Source organism: Macaca thibetana, chromosome 6 (genome assembly GCF_024542745.1).
Source record: "Macaca thibetana thibetana isolate TM-01 chromosome 6, ASM2454274v1, whole genome shotgun sequence".
Classification (NCBI taxonomy): Eukaryota; Metazoa; Chordata; class Mammalia; order Primates; family Cercopithecidae; genus Macaca; species Macaca thibetana.
In genome coordinates this window covers 142,965,142-142,984,488 of record NC_065583.1, presented here as the reverse complement: position 1 = coordinate 142,984,488, position 19,347 = coordinate 142,965,142, and the positions used below count along the sequence as shown (strand labels likewise).

Genomic DNA, 19,347 nt, shown 5'->3' with positions numbered 1-19,347 from the left:
TATTTAGGAATAATTTATGAGTAATGTTTGATATTGTAGTTCATCATGATGGTAAACAATCATAATTTCACAAACACTAGGTTTTCCTGTGTCTCTAAAAATAACAAATGGGCTGAGAAAGTTTCTCTTTTCTATAGTGCTATCAGGCTAGAAATATTAGGCCTTATCCTAGATGTAACAGTGAACCACTGAAAGTTTCTCAACAGAGGAACTACACGTATGTCATGATTTAGAAAAATTATTTTGACAATAATATGGAGAATTGTACTTTCTCTAGGTATAAGTAAAACAAATATTCTTTTAATATACGCTTATTTTAATTGCAGTTGTAGAACTGGATGCTTCAATATGTTAAATAAGAACTTCCATTTGATTTCTACAGAAGGACAGCCTGAGATCGTAACAAAAAACAACAGAAATTTATTTTCTTACAATTCTGGACTCTAGAAGTTTAAGATGAAAGTTATACCTGATGTAAATGACGAGTTGATGGGTGCTGACGAGTTGATGGGTGCAGCACACCAACATTCCACAAGTATACATATGTAACAAACCTGCACGTTATGTATATGTACCCTAGAACTTAAAGTATTATAATAATAAATAAATAAATAAATAAATAAATAAATAAATAAAAGGAAAGTGTCAACAGGTTTGATTTCTCCTGAGGCTTTTCTCCTTGGTTTGTAGATGGCCACCTTCTCACTATGTCCTCATGTGGTCTTTTGTCTGTCTGTAAACATCCTTTGTCTCTCTTCCTCTTCTATGGGATTAGGGCCACCTATATGACCTCGTTTAACCTTAATTCTCTCTTTGAAGGCCTTATCTCCGAATACAGTCACATTTTGAGGTGTACTGGGAGTTAGGACTGCAACATATGAATTTGGGGAAACAAAATTCAATCCATCAACAGTTACTAATATGCACATGCAGTTCACACACTATATAGAGGCACAGTTTTCAAGTAATTTTCAATAGCGGTGATAGAGTTTGGATGATTAAACACTGACCCTTACTTTTTATATGACCATCTAAACGTACCTATAAAATAGTTGTTTTACGTCAGGATAATCATTTCAGAGAGTGACATTGAAAAACCCATAAAAACTCTTAGAATGTTAGTGCTAAAGTTGAGGCCTTCCCACAGAGAAGTACTTGTCCAGATGCTTACATCAGTTTTTGATAAAGCCAAACTTATGTTCAAGGTAGGTATTGTTATTCTCATTTTGTACATGAGAAAATTGAGATTCAGAATTTAAGGAACTTACTTGTGGCCATGTCAATAAAAATTGGCAGAGTGGAAATTTGTGTTAGGTCATTCTCAACTCCAGAGGTTGTATGTATAACAATTTTGCTTTGCTTCATCCCTGGATAATGCTAATATAGCACTGATGATGAACCATAGTAGAGTCCAGGAAATCAATTTTTTAATTAAACATCAAAATAGCTTGTAGGTCTTTTTAACTTGGATGAGAGGATTTTCGGACTTCATGTCTAATGTCTTCTTTGCTACGTATACCATGATATGGACTTGAATTATAATAGAATGCTTTTCTCTGGGTCTCAATTTCTTTACCTAAAAAATGAGGATAATACTAGTGGGCTTATAAGGTTTTTCTAAGATTTAAAGTTTATGTATACAAAGTATTATACACATTGTCTGACATAGCTGTCATAAAGGCTAGCATTTAGCCTTAGCTTCAATATTTGAAGATTTTGTAAATTTTACAGTATCCTCATAATTAGTAATTTTAAAAATCTCTTTTATTACCCATAATTATATGGAGAAAAACACCTAAAATGCAAATGGCTTATGTACTTGTCAAAGTCATCAAGGATCAAATAAAATAAATTATATCTCATGCTACAAAGAGTCAGAGTGGGAAGAACCCCAAGACATGCGACAAGTCCTATCCAAAGATAATTAGGACTAGGAAAAGACCATATAAAATGAGTTAATATAAGAGAGACAAATTTCATAGTGTATAGAGGAGGAAAAAAAGATTTGATTGGGACTCTGTGGAAAATTAAACTAAAAACTAGAAAAATGAATGTATCTTGCTTTAACAAAATTCTAGATTATAAATGCTGGAGTGTGCTATAAGAAGAAAAGAGCATAAGGTACTAGTTTAAATCTGGTGAATGACCTAGCATTTGATACTAAACTATTTCATTTTTCCATTCATCAGATATAATATCTTAATTATGGAACTGAAATGCCATTTAAAAAAAAGATAGCTCATGTAAGAGCATTGTTCTGCTTCCATGTGGTACTGAGTAAATCAAATCACTCTTCTATCATAACTTTGGATTATTAATTATTAGAAATATTAATAATGCCTCATTATAGTAAAACTACAAATATCTAAGTAAACATTCTGACAAATGTGAAACCATATGTTCACACAGGTCTTTCTCAAAGGTCTCCTAACCCAATAGTCCATTAGGCAAAATTCTGCCCCCTCAACAAAAAGGTCAAAACAGTAATAGCATTGACCTAAAAGAGAATAAATACAATTATATGTATAATATATGTTACAAACTTTCTGTCCAAAACAGAAATACATTTAAATATGGAACTTATATAAACTGTATATAGATATTTATGGCTTTTACTATAATCTTAAAATTCCTGAGTTCCAGTGAGATATTAGGGTGTTTCTTCTGCTGAGTATAAGCCATTTGTGGAAGGAAGTAATATGATGCATACAAGTCTCCGGGAAGTTTTCACTCTGAGTATGGAATAGAGTTTGGCTTTAGTATCTTATGGGCTTGTGAAGTTATCTGAAAATAGTAAGAACTGTCAGGAAAAGTTATTTTTCATGAAAGCAGTATTAAATATGATATAAGCTTGCTTTTTACTGTTTCAGAATAAAACAGGGATTATATGGCTATAATATTAAATGCAATTCCAGTATATTTTTAAGTCTTTAAGCTGTGTATTTATTAAGAATAGATAAAAATGTCTTTTCTGATAACTACTTATAAACGCTTGAAAAGACTGAATGGAAAGTTTAGCAAATTTGCTATTTCTCACTAAGGCAATCTTTGTACTCAAAAGAATAGAAACTCAGGGAATGAGAGGCACAAATGTCTTTTTTCTAGAATTTAATATTTTTTAAAAGACAGAAAATATAAAAATTACCAAAAAAAATGTTTAAAGGTTCATTTTGGGGCTAAATACTAGGATTGAAACTCTTTTCTTGCAATTGATTTATGGTAAAGAGTAAAAATAATATCAAAAACACAGCAGTTATAGCTGTCCAATTTAAAGCCCATCTGCAAAAAGGCAGGACAAGGTAGGTTAACTGAGCAAATATTCACATCATGACCTTAGTAATAAATTTCAAACGGTTTCAGTTCCCAAGATCTTAAAGGAGAATCATCTTGCACGCTTAGATTCTACTTCTTCAAGAATCCACTCAATGCCATTCAAAAAACCAGTTAGAGTTTCAGCCTCTGTGTCCTGGACCTATGAATACATAACAGAGAATGTTGTTAGTAAAAAACTAAGTCCAAAATCTTATGAGTAGGAGGAACATTTTTCTAGACACTAAAAAGAGAACAGAACTTTTAAAAATCCCAATAAACTTTGGATAAGTTGCTCAAGTTTTGTTTTGTAGAGCACTTAGATAAAAATATGATCATTTCTCTTCTAACTATTACCAATATAAAGCTTATTTGCCTTGAAATTCAGCTTTGGAAATGGAAAGAAATACCATTTCCATGACTTGCTTCCATATATGAGGGGAAAAAACATTCTCCAAAGGATCCACTTTGAAAACTAAAACAGTTTTAGTGACCCAGCTCGTCATATATGTGACATCATGTTACAAAAATATGTCTTTAAGACTGCCACTCCTCCTAATGGTAAAGCTAAAATTGCCACCATTCAGAAGGGGAAACTTTATTAGTGGTTTTCAAACTTCATTCCAAAGAGTCTTTGGAGCTCCAGGGAAGAGATGGAAGGGGAACAAAGAAAATCCACTTACTTTTTCCGCAAAAGCGTTTCCAACTTTAATTTTTCTTTATCTGTTTTACTCAGGGGTTATCATGTCAGGATTTGTTTGAAGAAAGAATGCCATAATTAAAATATATTTTAGTGCTGGGCACAGTGGCTCATGCCTGTAGTCCCAGCACTTTGGGAAGCCGAGGCGAGCAGATCACTTGAAGCCAGGAGTCCAAGACCAGCCTGGCCAACATGGTGAAACGTCATCTCTACTAAAAAACAAAAATTAACCGGGTGTGGTGGCACATGCCTGTAATCCCAGCTACTTGGGAGGCTGAGGCATAAGAATCACTTGAACCCAGGAGGCAGAGGTTGGAGTGAGCCAAAATTGCACCACTGTACTCCAGCCTGGGTCAGAGCAAGACCCTGTCTCAAAAAAATAAATAAAATATTTTTTAGAAAGCAATAAACTATAAGATGGAGAATATACCTTTGATGATCCATAAAGCATAATACATTGATGTTAAGAAACATAATAGTAGCATCTAAAAAAAAACAACCTGGCTCGGCACGATGGCTCACACCTGTAATCCCAGCACTTTGGAAAGCCGAGGCAGGCAGATGGCTTGAGCTTAGGAGTTTGAGATCAGCCTGGGCAACATGGAGAAACCCCATCTCTACAAAAAATACAAAAAATTATCTGGGTTGCCGGCACACATCTGTAGTCCCAGGTACCTGGGAGGCTGAGGTGGAGGGATCACCTGAGCCCGAGAGGTTGAGGCTGCAGTGAGCTGTGATCGTGCCACTGCACTCCAGCTTGAGCAACAAAGTGAGACCTTGTCTCAAAAAAACAAACAAAAAAAAAAGAAAAAAAATCCCCAATTGTTATCTCACTGTTTCTGTGAGAGAAGAGGCAAGTAAGAAACAATTGATCAGCTAACATTTATTATCATCAATCAAATAGCTTCCATAGATTAACCTATTAAAATTGATTTTAGAATGCTATTTCATTAAAGAAGTTGAATTAAAAAAAAAAAAATAGAAAATAGAGTGTGAAATAAAATTTTTGTCACTAGAGTATAAATGATCTTACCAGCCATGGGTGATTTAGAAGATTCAGATGCAGCTCATGAGCCAAATAAAAACAGGGCATTCTTTTTACATCCCCTTGAGAAATACAAGATAAAACCAACAATGGTCTTCCCGAAGACCCAAAGGCTGGATCTGTCATTGCCATAATATGAGAAAATTCATCTTGCCATTCATGTCCTAAGGAATGTAAGTCAAAACCCTTAATTTGCATTACTTTTAATAGTTTTGAAAATAATAAAATAAAAAACTAACAAAGCGAGGGAACAAAAATTTACCAGGATCCGAACGTAAACTGAGGGGGAAAAAAACCACAGTACTCTTCAGATGTCTCCATAGTCTAAAAGCAAAAATGCTTGATACAGGTATTTCCTTTCACAAATTCTGTAGATGTCACTACCCTTTCATTCAAAGGGCTTACTTTCAAAATTTAGGCATATAGTTGAGTTTAGCTTTTTTTATGAATACCAACAATCTCACCCTTCTATTGGAGTGTTTGGACCACTTGCATTTTGTGGTAAGCAGAATTTTAAGATAACCTCAATGTTCCAAACCCTTGCATAATCCCTTTCCCCTTTAGTGTCTGAAGAACCTACAAATAAGATGGGGCATCACTCCCATGATTAGGCTTTGAGACACAGCTGACTTTAAGAAAGACAGGTAATCCTCATTGAGCCTGACCTAATCGGGTGAGCCCTTAAAAGCGGCTCTTCTTGTTGAAAGATTCAATACAGGGGAGATTCTCCATTGCTGGATTAGAAGATGGAGGGAGTCACATGGGAAGGAATATAAGTGACCTCTAGAAGCTGATAGCAGCCCCCAGCTGACAGCTAGCAAGAAAACAGGAAGGTCAGTCCTACAACAATAAGGAACTGAATTCAGCTAATAACCTGAATGATCTCAGAAGCAAATTCTTTCCCAGAGCCTCCAGAAAAGGATGCAACAATATGATACACAAATTTCAGCCCAAGAGGCCCTGTCCAGAGAACTCAGTACTACCATGACCAGACTTCTGACCTAGAGAACTGTGAGCTAAAAATATAGTTATTTTAAATCATTAAATTTGAGGTAATTTGTTAATAGCAATTGAAAATTAATAAATATTTAATGTACTTAACAACAAGGTGCATTTAAATCATCTGTTCTTTATTCCCTCTTCTCTCTTTGCCTTCCTTCTTTTGGACTGAGTTTTTTAATGGTTCCATTTTATATCCACTACTGGCTTAGTTACAACTTCATTATACATTTTTTAGTAGTTGGTTCAAGTGTTTATAATACACATTTTTAATTTATAAGTCTACCTTTAAATATGTGATTTCACATACAGAAGAAACTTACAAAATAATATACTTCAATGTTCTCTCTTCCATGATGTGTTCTATTATCACATATTTTTCTTTAAAATGTCATACATGTATAATACACTATTAGTTTTTTTTAATTAAAATTAGAAAAAAAAACTTTTTTGTATATATAGCTTCTTTGTTTCCATCCCAGGAGTCTTCATCTTTTTCGGTAGATGCAGATTTCCATCTGTTATATATTCTTCTGCCTAAAGAGCTCCTTTAAGATTTCTTATAGTGAAGATCTGTTAACAACCAATTTTCTCAGTGCTATGTTCAAATGTGTTTCCCAAAATTCATGTGTTGGACATTTAAACCCCAAGGCAACAGTATTGGGGGAAGGGGTGTCTTTGGGAGTTGTTTAGGTCATAAGGGCTTTACTCTCATGAGTAGATTAATATTGCCATTAAAATCGGCTTGCAGCCCTGTCTTTCCCTCTTCTGTCACGTGAAAATGCGATGTTGTCTCCAGCTTCCCTTTCTACCTTCTGCCAAATAAGAAATCAGCAAGAAAGGCACTCACCAGACACCAGATGCTGGTGCCTTAATCTTGGACTCCCTAGTGTCCAAAACTGTCAGAAATAAATTTCTGTTCTTTAAAAATTCATTTATTGATCTGTAATAAAATTAGACTAAGTAGTCTTGGGAGAATAGGAATTTAGGTGACGCCAGAGGGAAAAAAAAATCACAGTACCATTCAGATGTCTCCATAATCTAAAAACAGAAATGCACTGATATACAGGTCTGGGATATTCTGTTATAGTGGCACAAATGAACTAAGACATGGAACTTTTGTTTGTCTGAAAACATCTTAACATTACCTTTATTTTCAAAAAATATTTTTGCTAGATGTAGGATGTTTTTTTCCCCCTTGTAGTACTATAAAGATTTCTCTTTATTAGTTTCTATCCTGCAGCAATTCTGTCAGGAAATTTGTTGTCACTATCATCTTGGCCTTCTATATGTATGTTTTCATTTTCTCTGGCTGCCTTAAAGATGTTCTCTTTATCTTTGATTTTTATCAGTTTGACTATGATGTGCTTAGATGTATTTTTCTTTATATTTATGCTTGGTGCTCTCTGAGCATCTTCAATCTGCGGTTTGTTGTCTTTCCATAATTTGGAGATAATTCTGGCCATTATCTGTTCAAAAATTCCTTTTCCCCTTTTCTCTCTCCCTTCATGTTTTGGGACTCCAATTACAGATAAGTTAGATCAGGGGTCAGCCTACTACATTCTGTGGGTCAATTTTTCTAAATAAATTTTTATTGCAAAACAGTCTGTCCTTTCGTTTACGTGTTGTCTTTGCTGCTTTTGTACTGTAATAGTAGAGCTAAGTGATGGTTAAAAAACAAAAAAACAAACAAACAAAAAACCTGTATGGCTCATAAGCCTACAATATTTACTATTTGTCCCTTTAAGAAAGTTTCCTGACCCCTGAGTTAGATCACTGGACAGATTCCCCCAACTCTCACTCTGTTCCTTGCTCTTACTTTTTTTTTTCTCTTTGTGTTTTAATTTGGATAATTCTGAGTGACTTATCTTCACTTTCAATGATTCTTTCTTTTGCTAATATGCCCACTGAAAGAACTGTTCATCTGTTGTCATATTTTCATATCTAGCATTCTTGTTTAACTTTTTCAAAGCAGCTTCCTCTTCTCTGCTGAAAAATCTATCTGTTCACACATATTGTCCACCTTTTCCACTAGGTCTCTCGCAATCTCTCATTTTTTTGTGGGCAAGGGGCGGGGTCTCGCTCTGTCACCCAGGCTGGAGTGCAGTGGTGTGATCTCAGCTCACGCAACCTCCGCCTCCCAGGCTCAAGTGATTCTCCCGCCTCAGCCTTCCAAGTAGTTGGGACTACAGGTACATGCCACCATGCCTGGCTAATTTTCTGTATTTTTGGTAGAGGTGAAATTTCGCCATGTTGCCCAGGCTGGTCTTGAACTTCTGGGCTCAAGCGATCTGCCCGCCTTGGCCTCCCAGAGCCACTGCACCTGACCTAGATCTTTTAATCACAGTTAGTTTAATGTCTCTTTCTGAGAATACCAACATCTAGACCATCTCTGGTCCAGTTCAACTGACTGCCTTATCTCATGACAATGTGTCATTTCATTTTGATTTTGTGTGTGCCTCATAATTTTTAGATTTAATGTTAGATGTTTTATGTAGAAGAGCAGTAGAGACTAAGGTAAACAGGATTTACTCCTAAAAATAGGCATCATACTTTGGTTAGGGTATTAATGCAGTAGACTGAATCAAACTAGTCTAGTTGAGCTGGATTTGGCTTTTATTGCTATAGCTAACTTTGTAACACACAGACTTTAAATTCTTCCAGCAGTATGCTGCTGCTATCTTGTTCTCAGTAAGAGCACTGGAGTGCCAGAGTTTCTTAGAGTTTCTACTTGTTCTCAGCTTTCAGCCTATCTTTGTAACTGCCATGGGGGTTATAGGGAAGAGGCAAGGAGAGCCTCTCCACACCCTTCCCCCATCCCTGCAGTAGTCTGCTATTGCTTCTTAATTGGTAGGGACATGGAGATTTCTCAGTTTTCTCATCCTAGCCTAAGGCCTTAGAGGCCCTGTGCCCCAGAGCCTCAGTGGTATGGGCTTTCTCAGTGTTCCAGCATAACTGCTGAATTCTGCCCTTCATTGGTAGAAAGGTCTCCACTGCAAATTTCCTGCCTCTCCTCCAGAGTCAGCAATCATTTAATTTGTATCAGTGCAAGATCCTTGGTACAAGTGGAAATCCTGCTCCTCCCCAAGACAGCTTTTGTTTCTATCTCTCTTGAGATAGCAGCAGTTAACTTTTGTCTGTGGAAAACAGCTTTGGCTTCATTGAGAAAAGGATATAGAAAGCAGGAGGATATACCTGTCTCCAAGCACCGGCTGGTCAACACATGCATGCCTGTACCACTAAGGAGGGTACTCATAGGTCTTCTGCCCTACCACTAACCTTTTACATGAGCACCTAGTAGAGGCCAGTGGGAAAAAGTTGGTAAGTGAGTATAGTCTCTTTGTGTCTTGTAATTTTTTTAAATTTATTTTTTGTCTGCTTGTTTTATAGGAGCAGATTGGAAAACTAGATAAAATATGGGCGTATCTGTTTTAGTTCCCAGTTGTAACTGCAACATGCCTGTAGGAACTAAAAAACTATTTGTTAAATGAACTCGTCTTTTATTTTGCTTCTAAGTTTTCTTTTTACAGATACCCCTGTAATAACAGAAAGTAATTGCAACTGCGTTCATGCCTAATAGATGACAGGGAAAATAAATTCAATAGAAATTCAAACCAGTGTATTAGAGAACTATAATATATATACAGTATATTATATATTTATATTCTACCTTGTTCACAAAGGATTTGGGAAAGATATTATAATACTAGCTCATGGCCCAATGATATTTTGATTTCACACAAAAATAGCATTCTGAATGACAATTATTCAGAATATATGGACAGTGTTCTCAACTAATCTACTTAACACCCTGCCATCACATCTCTCTACTATTTGGATAAAACAAAGGTAAAATTTTTCATCGTTATTTGCATAGATTATTTGAATAAAGCCAGAAGCAGACAAAATGTCAGTATCAAAAAACTGTAAAAGCATACAACAAAAAAATATTGTATAGCTGTAGTACCAAACTTTGGAATGCATCAGAATTCCCTGGGTGCTTGGAAAAAACAGATGCCCAAATCTGATTCACACAACCCAAATCTAGAATAAAATTCCCCAGGGTAGGAATCAGCTTGTTAACATGTTTAACAAGCTCCTCAGGTGATCCTAATACACACCACTATTAATAGTAAGGGTCGGAAAATCACACTGATAAAATAAGCCATCATATTCTTAAGAAGCCACCGTAAAGACTAAAAAGGTAATTTCTATTTGCTTTGAAAAGAACAATGTGCTTAAAAATATATATATGAGTGCTTACTTTTATGAGCTTCAGCATTTGCAACATAGATGAACCCATCTACAACTTCACACACTTTTTGAATTTGTGGAATCACACTGTACCGGCTTCCTTGTTGATCATCACCTTCATTCTGTCGACTGAATATCTTGTTAACTGCACTTGTATGCTCTTCCCTTGCTCTATCTCTTTCCTTTCTAGAAAAAAAAATTGTAAAGACAGACTATAAGAAGACACTAAACAGGCTCCACTCACCTGAAATGTTCTAGTTCTGATGTTTCAGTTAAGCCACCAAGTATGTAGCCTTACCTGGTAGTTGAATATAAGATTAGAATGTTGAATTTATGTTGGTTGTTCAACTGAAAATTGACTCCTGATCCAATACCTAAGAAAGAAAATCACAGTTACCAAAACAAGTCGTTAACAAAAATAGCAAAAGATCACACTGAAAATTACCCAGTGAAAGCAAAAAGAGCAAAGAAAAAAATTATATAACAACTTATGCATAGATTTGAAATAAAATAAAATGTCTACATTGAAGAAAAGATACTGTATGTAACTTTCATTCACATGGCAATAAAAATACAGAGAAAGAAAAAACTGCTAGGCTTATAACAGTCCTTATAACATCATCACTATCGTCAACAACTTTATCATCTTATCAGTAGCAGCTGCATCATCGCAGCTACTGCTATTTATCCTCAAGACTAAGACTCATTTTCATAGTTTTATGTTTCTCATTAGTCTAATAATCCATGTATACATTCAACTAAGTGTCTTTCTCCCCCTCTGAAAAGCTGTTTTTAAATTGATGGGGAGCCAGGCACAGTGGCTCACATCTGTAATCCCAACAATTTGGGAGGCTGAGGTGTAAGAATCACTTGAGGCTAGGAGTTCAAGATCAACTTAGACAACATGGTGAGAACCTCATCTCTACAAAAAATACAAAACAATTAGCCAGGCATGGTGGCCCATGCCTGTTTCCCAGGTACTTGGTTGGCTGAGGTAGGAGGATCACTTGAGCCAGGGAGTTCAAGGCTGCAGTGAGCCATGATTATGCCACCGTACTCCAGCCTGGGCAACAGAGACCTTGTCTCAAATAATATAAATTAATGAGGAGTTGCCAACAGCATATTAGTAAATTGAGAAAATACTGAAGATACTGAAATTTAGAATTCGACAGAGTTGGATTATAATTCTGAATTTCTCACTTATAGCCATGTATTTGTATCCCTTAGTTTGACACCAAAAAGAAGTTGAACTAATATATTCTTCTCAGGTTTACTGGGAAGATTAAATGAGATCATATATGTAAAACTCCTAGTAGGTTAACTAGTAAATCACAAGTGCTACATATTAGTTTCTTACTGCTTTATATCTGAGTCATTAGTCACTGTTATTTGTCCTTTCTTAACCTCTTCCCTCCTTGGGCTGTGTTAACACTAAGTGGCTGGTTCCCCTTTTGCCTCCTCGAAAGACCCTTCTGGGCTTCCATGGCTCTACTTCATCCTGTTATATAAATGTTCTTTTAGATCTGTTCAGTTATCTGCATCCCCACGACCACATTTGAGTTCACACTGTCATCATCACTCACCCGGGCCTCTGCAATCACTTCTAACCCGTCTCCTATATCTTCTGGCCTCCTATTATCCTTTCCTCTGACATCAGTTGGAAGAATTTTTTAATAATGGTATCTAATTAACTGTCTTCTCTACAAAGCCATTGCTCTTCAGATGAAGAAATAAAACCTTAATATCTGGCCCCTACTAACCTCATTAGAGACAACTCCAGCCTTTAATATTCTTAATTCCTGCATTATAACTAATGTATTTGTTTAAATAAGCTATGCCATACCATCTCATGTCATCATTCTAGGCAACACACGGTACAGGGCTCTTAAGTACTAGGACTGCAACCATCCCAGCTCACGTGATCCTAGTCCTCCAGCCACCAGGTCTGGTGCATGTTTCACAGAAACCACAGAATCAAAATCTACCATGTTTCTGACCTTTGTTTTCACCAGCTGTACTCCCAGAGATTATCCTCTCAACATGTCTAACTTCAGTCCAATATAGTCGCCATACTGTTCTGCCCTTCTTTGCCAATTATGTAACGCCATATTCTCTCATCTTGCTGAGTGTGAGTCATAGGCTGAAATTTTAAAACAATCACTTCAGCTGCTCTACAGAAAATGGAAGTGCCATTTTATTACTTCTCCATTTTATAACCATCAAACTTCCCCATTTCCTCAACCTCTTCTTAAGGTGTTCCTTCGACCTAATAGCCGTACTTGAAATTGGCCTACTCCTAGGTGAGGCTTCTCCTGCAGTGAACTCTGAAGTAGCAAAGATGCTTATTTTCTCACAACTGAAGGTAAAGAGGTGGGATTCATGTTACTCACCAACCCTCTGAAAAAAAATCCTACTTGAGAAACACATCATTCAGCTGTAGCACTCTTTCCTTCTTTGTTGTTATTATTTATGAATCTCCATTTAATAATCACTTCCCCCAAACATAAACTAAACATTTCAGCACCTGTCTCCAATCTTCCTCTCCATCCTCAATAACTTCCACATCCATGTGGACTCCATATGACTCCCAAATCTCGATTTCTAGCCCAGAACTTGCTCTTCAGAGCTGGATGCATATAGTAATCCATAAAGTCATTCACTCATTCACCAAATATACAGAGTGCCTGCTATGTGCCTGGCACCACAGATACAGCTAAAAATAAAGTGGACAAGATTCTTACCTTCATGGAGCTTCCATTCTAGCAGATTTGCTTATAGTAGGTATCTCTACTTGGCTCTTTCATAGTTATCAAAGTCAACATATTCCAAAGAATAGCTGTCATTCTCCCTATACAGATCTTACTGTTACCTGCTCTCTTCCAAATTTTTCTTACTTCTCCAGTGACTTTTTACCCTAGTGAATCCTCTATCATCCAACACAAAACTCAAGTCAGAAACCTGGAGCCGTCCTTATTACTGCTAATACATTCATTCTGTCAAATTTATATCCTTACTATTCATTCTCTTCTCTCATCTTCACTAACAGTGACTTAGAGTTCAGATCCTCTTCATATTTTAATCACAATATGACAGTGGCTTCTTAACGGGTCTCCATATCTTTAGACCCTTCTAATCAATTCTTCACTCAAGAGCCTGAGTAATCTTTCTAAAATGCAATCTTGATTATCTCAATCCTCTACTTAAAATCCTCCAACAGCTCCCAAATGCTTAAGCATGGTACATACGTGTTTTTTCACATAGCTCCACTCTTTCTAGATACACAGTGATACTTCAAATGTGTCCTCCACATCCAGAGCTTTGTGCTTTTAGAAATGTAGTTCTCCGCCGGGCGTGGTGGCTCACGCCTGTAATCCCAGCACTTTGGGAGGCAGAGATGGGTGGATCACGAGGTCAGGTGATCGAGACCATCCTGGCTAACACGGTGAAACCCCGTCTCTACTAAAAATACAAAAACATTAGCAGGGCATAGTGGCGGGTGCCTGTAGTCCCAGCTACTTGGGAGGCTGAGGCAGAAGAATGGCGTAAACCCGGGAGGCGGAGCTTGCAGTGAGCCGATATTGTGCCACTGCACTCCAGCCTGGGCGACTGAGCGATATTCTATCTTAAAAAGAAAAAAAAAAAAATGTAGTTCTCACTGCCTGGAACACCTTTACTGTTTTTTTGTGATGGCCTACAACTACTCACCCTAGTGACTCATATGAAACCTCATCTTCAATATGGAGCCTTCTTTCACCCTTACCTTTCTACCCAGGAACTAATTACATCATATTCTAATTATCTGTACACTTGTCTATGTCCTCACCTACACCTACACATGTCTTGAAGGCAGACAGAGACATTGTTCTAAATCTCTGCATCCCTATCATCTCACTAATAGGGGCTAGTTCTCAATAAATAAGTAAAGCAAAGGCTAAATTTTATTATCACTTATATTTATATTTATCCAGCCTTGCCAAATACTTATACATTGTTGTTGTTTTTTTAAAAGGGAAGGTGATGATTTAACTCTTTTGAATTCCAATACATATCAAAATACTCTCCACACAGATGCTTAATATTTTCTGCTTTTTCAAATATGATAAATATGATATCCCACTGTACAAATGCAACATCTTGACAACAAATAATTTATTTTCACATAATCTTAAAGTCTGGATTGTACAAATTTGAGGAATTAAGAGGAAGCTTTCTTATAGTAAGTAAATTAATTCTGTCAGTCCAGTGGAACCTGGTGGGGCTCCCAACAACCAAAGTACTGTATTTCATTATAGCAAATAATTAATTTAAAAGCAATTTCTTTCTTTTTAACAAGAATGTCAAGCTCAAAGTGTTTGAATTAACTGTAGATTAACATGAAAATTACCATCAATCTGCCTCTGAGGCAAACCAGCTGTTGGGCAAAGTTCCTCTGAAGACATTAAGCTCAACACCAAAGAGGTATTCAATTCTTCCAAACCTGGTCCAAACATAGCAAATCGTGGTTCATTCTGAATGATCAGGGAGTGTAAAAAAGAAGTGACAGCTCCATACATAGGACGGCTGGATTTTGAAGCTCTTCTTGTATATGGACAGCACATTCTATAGCTGTATAAAATTGTCACAGTTAGAACATTAACATAGAAAACACTTAGCCAGTTATTCATTCAAAAATATATAATGTATTGAGTACTTGCTAGACACAAGGGGTACAATGATTATACAGTCCCAATCCTCCAGGAGGACAATGGTAGACAGACACCTTTATAATACGTATGTGGAGCACTCTGACAGGGAAAAGCACAACGTGCCATGGGGGTGGGAGTGGCCCAGAAGCTAAGAAACTCTTCCCCCATGAAGTGGTTACTTACTTTCTAATCTTTAATTTAGATTCTCTCATGGAACATTTGAATGGTGAAATTTTACTACACAAAGGTTCTCAACCTGAGGAGGTTTGCCCCTGTCCCCTGGAACATTTGGCAATGTCTGAACAACACGTGTATTGTCACAACTGGGGAGGGGAGAAGGATTGAGCAGAAGCCAAGGATGCTGCTAAACATTAATCCTATAATGCATAGGGCAGGCCCCAGAACAAAGAATTATTTGACTCAAAACGTCAATAGTGCCAAGATTGAGAAACTCAGCACTAAAGATAACCTACACACAGATAGCTAGCATAATATCCCTAGAGGTAAAAAACAAACAAACAAACAAACCAAAAAAACTGCTAACACTACCAATATAACCAAATTTCAAATGTCTTGGGTACTTCTATTAATAGCCTCAAATATAACAGTTTAGTAAGAGTTAAATGAGGGAGGCTCAAATGATCCTTGCAGCAAACTTAGCAAACTAAGAATCATGTAAAAAAATTCCGTTTCTTGAAATAGCTATAAATCTCTAAAGTACCAATTATGCATTTTATCAAAAATTAAAAGTTACCCAAATCAAAATAAAACCTAAAATCCTTCAAATAAGTCAAGCTGGTTAACAAAATCAATAACCTAACAAAATCATTTTATTAGAAACCTTGTAACTCATGAAGGGGAAAAAACAAACAAAAACCAGTTTTGAAGCTGGATAGACCTGGCCAAGCCTCACCACTTTTAGTTATATGAGCCATTTACAGTCTGAATTTCAGTTTCTTCATCTGTATTATTTGAGCAACAGAAATAACTCAGGGTTGTAAAAATTAGAAGTAATTTATATGACCATAAATGGTAGTTACTATTATTACTATTCTCTGGGCAAAATCTAATTCCCACAGCATCACATACACTCAACGCAATGGTTAGCTACGGGGCATTGTACAGGTATTGCCTAGCAAGTGAGATACAGTGGCACTTGCTGAGATTATGTATAACAGATGACACACCTTTGAATCAAATAGTCTCACAACACTCTACATAATGGCATCTGTATTAGAATAGGGAAACGCTCTGAATAACTTAAAATTTGAAAAAAAAAATCCTGTATTTTGCTACTGAGTCAAGCACAACAAAACAATTTTTAAAGAATAAGTATTTTTAAAATTTTAAAATAATGCATTAAGTTTGAGTTTCTCAGTAAAACAGGCTATATCCAGATCCAATGACATTATACATCTTTGAGGTAGCATAATGGGGTTCCAGTCTGAATAGTCCCTTACAAACTATATGACTTTAGGCAAATCACGTAACCTCCATGAACCTCAATTCCACATCTGTGATACAAAGATAACACCTTCTTGTTGCATGAGGATTAAATGAGTAAAATATACATAAAGCATCCCTCATAGAATCCAGTACACTGCAGTTGCTCAGTAACATTAATTATCTCACTTACATGATATTAAAAAATGTCAGTGCTTTTGGGTGTTAATGTAATCTTATTTCTCACAGCCTTTAGAATGGTTTTCTTCTTCCCTACTAAACAACAGGGATCTCTGATCATCTTTTTTCTGGATATAGAAAAGTATTTACTTATTTAACAAAATGACAATTGTTCTAAAGATCATGAAAATTTTAAGAAGTCTTTTACTACTTGTCATCTATACTACTTATAATTATTCAAATACTGGTTAGGCACCGCAGGGAAATAATAAAATATTAAAGCTGAAAGGGTACTATGAAGGAAGTCATTTAACTCCCAGTTTTGACAAGAGAACAATTAGACCGCAAATCCACACAACAAATCAGTAGCAGGGTAAGGACTAAATTGGATATTGACTAGTAATACAGTAAAATTTAATATCTTCTTTTTAATTCATAAAACTAGATACTTACACTGCCATGTAGTCAAAAAATGCACCATCAGTGACTTCAGATACAGGCTTTTTTAAGATTTCTAGATCTGGAAGAGACTTCCAGTCAACAGAAGACCAAGAAGGAAGATCCCTTAACAAAAAGTATCTCCACAGAATTGGATCTCTTACAGTTTCATTCCAATAATGATTTGTACTTCCCAACTGACACAGATCATGAGGTGAAAGAAAGGACAAAATATATAGCTGCACATCAATCTGAAACAGAAGAAAAAAGCAGGTAGGAAAAAGGAATGAAGAAAATAGTTTTTGGGTGATAAATCACACAATCAACAGATAAATAAAAGGTCAACTGACTAGTGAGTATTTTTAATAACTAAATCTACCATTAATAATTAAATCTATTATTTTCCTGCCATCAGCAAAGGATCATAACTGAACATTTTAGTTTTGTATTTGTTAAACTAATTTCTGAAACATTGAAACATTCCTGAAAAACCAACCCTCTTGCTATCTTTCCAGTAAAATCACCAGTTCCTTTAATTTTTCCTCAGAGATGTTTGGATATACCAGTTCGTTACATAAATTAGTTAAGGAAATAATTTGTTTTTCAAAAAAAACCTGTATCAACCTTTATCTCATTTTATCATCAGACCAAATCAAAAAGTGTACTTTTTCTTTTTTTTTTTTTTTTGAGACGGAGTCTCGTTCTGTCGCCCAGGCTGGAGTGCAGTGGCCAGATCCCAGCTCACTGCAAGCTCTGCCTCCCGGGTTTACGCCATTCTCCTGCCTCAGCCTCCCGAGTAGCTGGCACTACAGGCGCCTGCCACCAAGTCCGGCTAATTTTATATATTTTTAGTAGAGACGGGGTTTCACCGTGTTAGCCAGGATGGTCTTGAGCTCCTGACCTCGTGATCCGCCCACCTCAGTCTCCCAAAGTGCTGGGATTACAGGCGTGAGCCACCGCGCCCGGCCGTAAATTTGTCATTTTAGTTCCTGCACAGAATCCATTAAAATGTTATGAAAAACCTCTGCGAGGAGAAACTTGGAAGCATTCTAAACCTGCAGTTTTCATGTTGATATACAAGTCGGAGGGAGGTGTCAATAGTCCAAATGAGACAAAAAATTGTAATGATTTTCAATAATTTTTGTTCTCATTTACCTATCTACCCTAACGTTTAACAATAAATTATGTGTATCATTTTTCGTGGCCTTGATGTAACTTGAGGCACTTGTAACTTCAGTCATTTATTTTCAACTGAGGGGCAGCTCTGTTTCTTCAAATATACAATAACAGCCACAGGCACAATGTCCTCTTGAGAGGGTAAAAACCTTGGCCGTCCAGGTGTTTTGGTACTATGATCCGGAATTAAAGACGCTGGGAACACGGAGGCTGGAATGCTTTTCCCAAGCTAATCAGCAACTTGGGAACGGTCTCATTTCGTAACCGGACATTCAGGGTGTCCTAGTCACATGTGCCTGTTTTGGGGGGTGGAAAACCTGAGGTCGATCGGGAGGGTCACCAGGGGCCCCGTGAAGTTGCTTCCCTGAGATGTTCAGGCCCCCTGCGGAGCACCAGGTTCAATGCCAACACGCTTCTGGTCAACTGTAGCTTCTCGGTGACTACACTGCCAGGAATGGCTGCATGGAGGAAGCCAGACCCAGGCCCGGGCGCGGGAGTTCCTCAGGCCCCGCAGGGCTCCAGGGGAGGTCCCTCCGGCCCGGGCCGGCCCCACTGTCCTCCGCGGCCTGCGGCCGACGCTCACCGGCAGCCGCGTCAGGGTGCTGGCCGCCTCATCCACCTCCTCCCGCGAGGCCGTACGCGCCACCCTCTCCTTGCTCACTGACTGCCAGAAGGTCTTCCAGCCGCTGAGTATGGCCGCCTCCAGGCGGCCCCAGTCGCTGAAGGGCGGCGGCGGCGAGCTAGTTCCGCTGCGCGGCTCGCTTCCTGCCATGGCTTGCCCGCAGCGCGGGTGACGCGTCGCAGAGCCACGCCAGCGCGTCAGCCTTCTGCGCAGCTCCGCGCCAGCCGCGGTCGCCCTCGGGCGTTCAGCCTCCCGCCTCTGCCGCGAGTCCGCCTCCAGGACAGGGTTAGGCCCAGGGGCAAGGGAGGTTATTGGGAGGAAGCCCAGTGTGCGTGGTTGTGAGCCGAGTACGAAGCTCCTGTCAACAGTTACTTCCTCAGTAACTTGTGGCCTCAACCTCAGCCACGCCAACGGCAGAGCCCCTGTACAACCTCCGACCCGCTGACTTCCTGACTTCATTCAAGATGTTCTCTCCGGGATCATTTCCACTAGGCCT

At 37.7% G+C, this 19,347-nt stretch overlaps 1 protein-coding gene across 2 annotated transcripts; it reads right to left on the bottom strand.

Annotated features, from left to right (window-relative positions):
• Positions 1 to 3,103: 3,103 nt before the first annotated feature.
• Positions 3,104 to 19,135, bottom strand: FBXO4 (F-box protein 4). 2 transcript variants are annotated; one of them, XM_050793467.1, is made up of 7 exons: positions 18,813 to 19,135; positions 17,069 to 17,304; positions 14,692 to 14,912; positions 10,606 to 10,681; positions 10,318 to 10,493; positions 5,043 to 5,218; positions 3,104 to 3,472 (listed from the first exon to the last, which is right to left on the bottom strand). In XM_050793467.1, exons 1-7 carry the CDS (start codon positions 18,999 to 19,001, stop codon positions 3,383 to 3,385), a joined length of 1,164 nt encoding a protein of 387 aa, XP_050649424.1. In that variant the 5' UTR covers positions 19,002 to 19,135; the 3' UTR covers positions 3,104 to 3,382. The 2 variants fall into 2 exon arrangements, with proteins under 2 accessions (XP_050649424.1, XP_050649425.1); XM_050793468.1 differs by lacking the exon at positions 5,043 to 5,218.
• Between the last annotated feature and the right edge of the window lie 212 nt (positions 19,136 to 19,347).

What these genes read in the sequence shown, in the direction of transcription:
- FBXO4 (XM_050793467.1), bottom strand. Translation starts at nt 19,001, where the DNA reads ATGGCAGGAAGCGAGCCGCGCAGCGGAACTAGCTCGCCGCCGCCGCCC. An exon ending in GCACCCTGACGCGGCTGCCG is followed by an intron (nt 17,305 to 18,812) that starts GTGAGCGTCGGC and finishes CTTCTGTTTCAG; the next exon opens with ATTGATGTGCAGCTATATAT. An exon ending in AAATGCTGAAGCTCATAAAA is followed by an intron (nt 5,219 to 10,317) that starts GTAAGCACTCAT and finishes TACATTCCTTAG; the next exon opens with GACATGAATGGCAAGATGAA.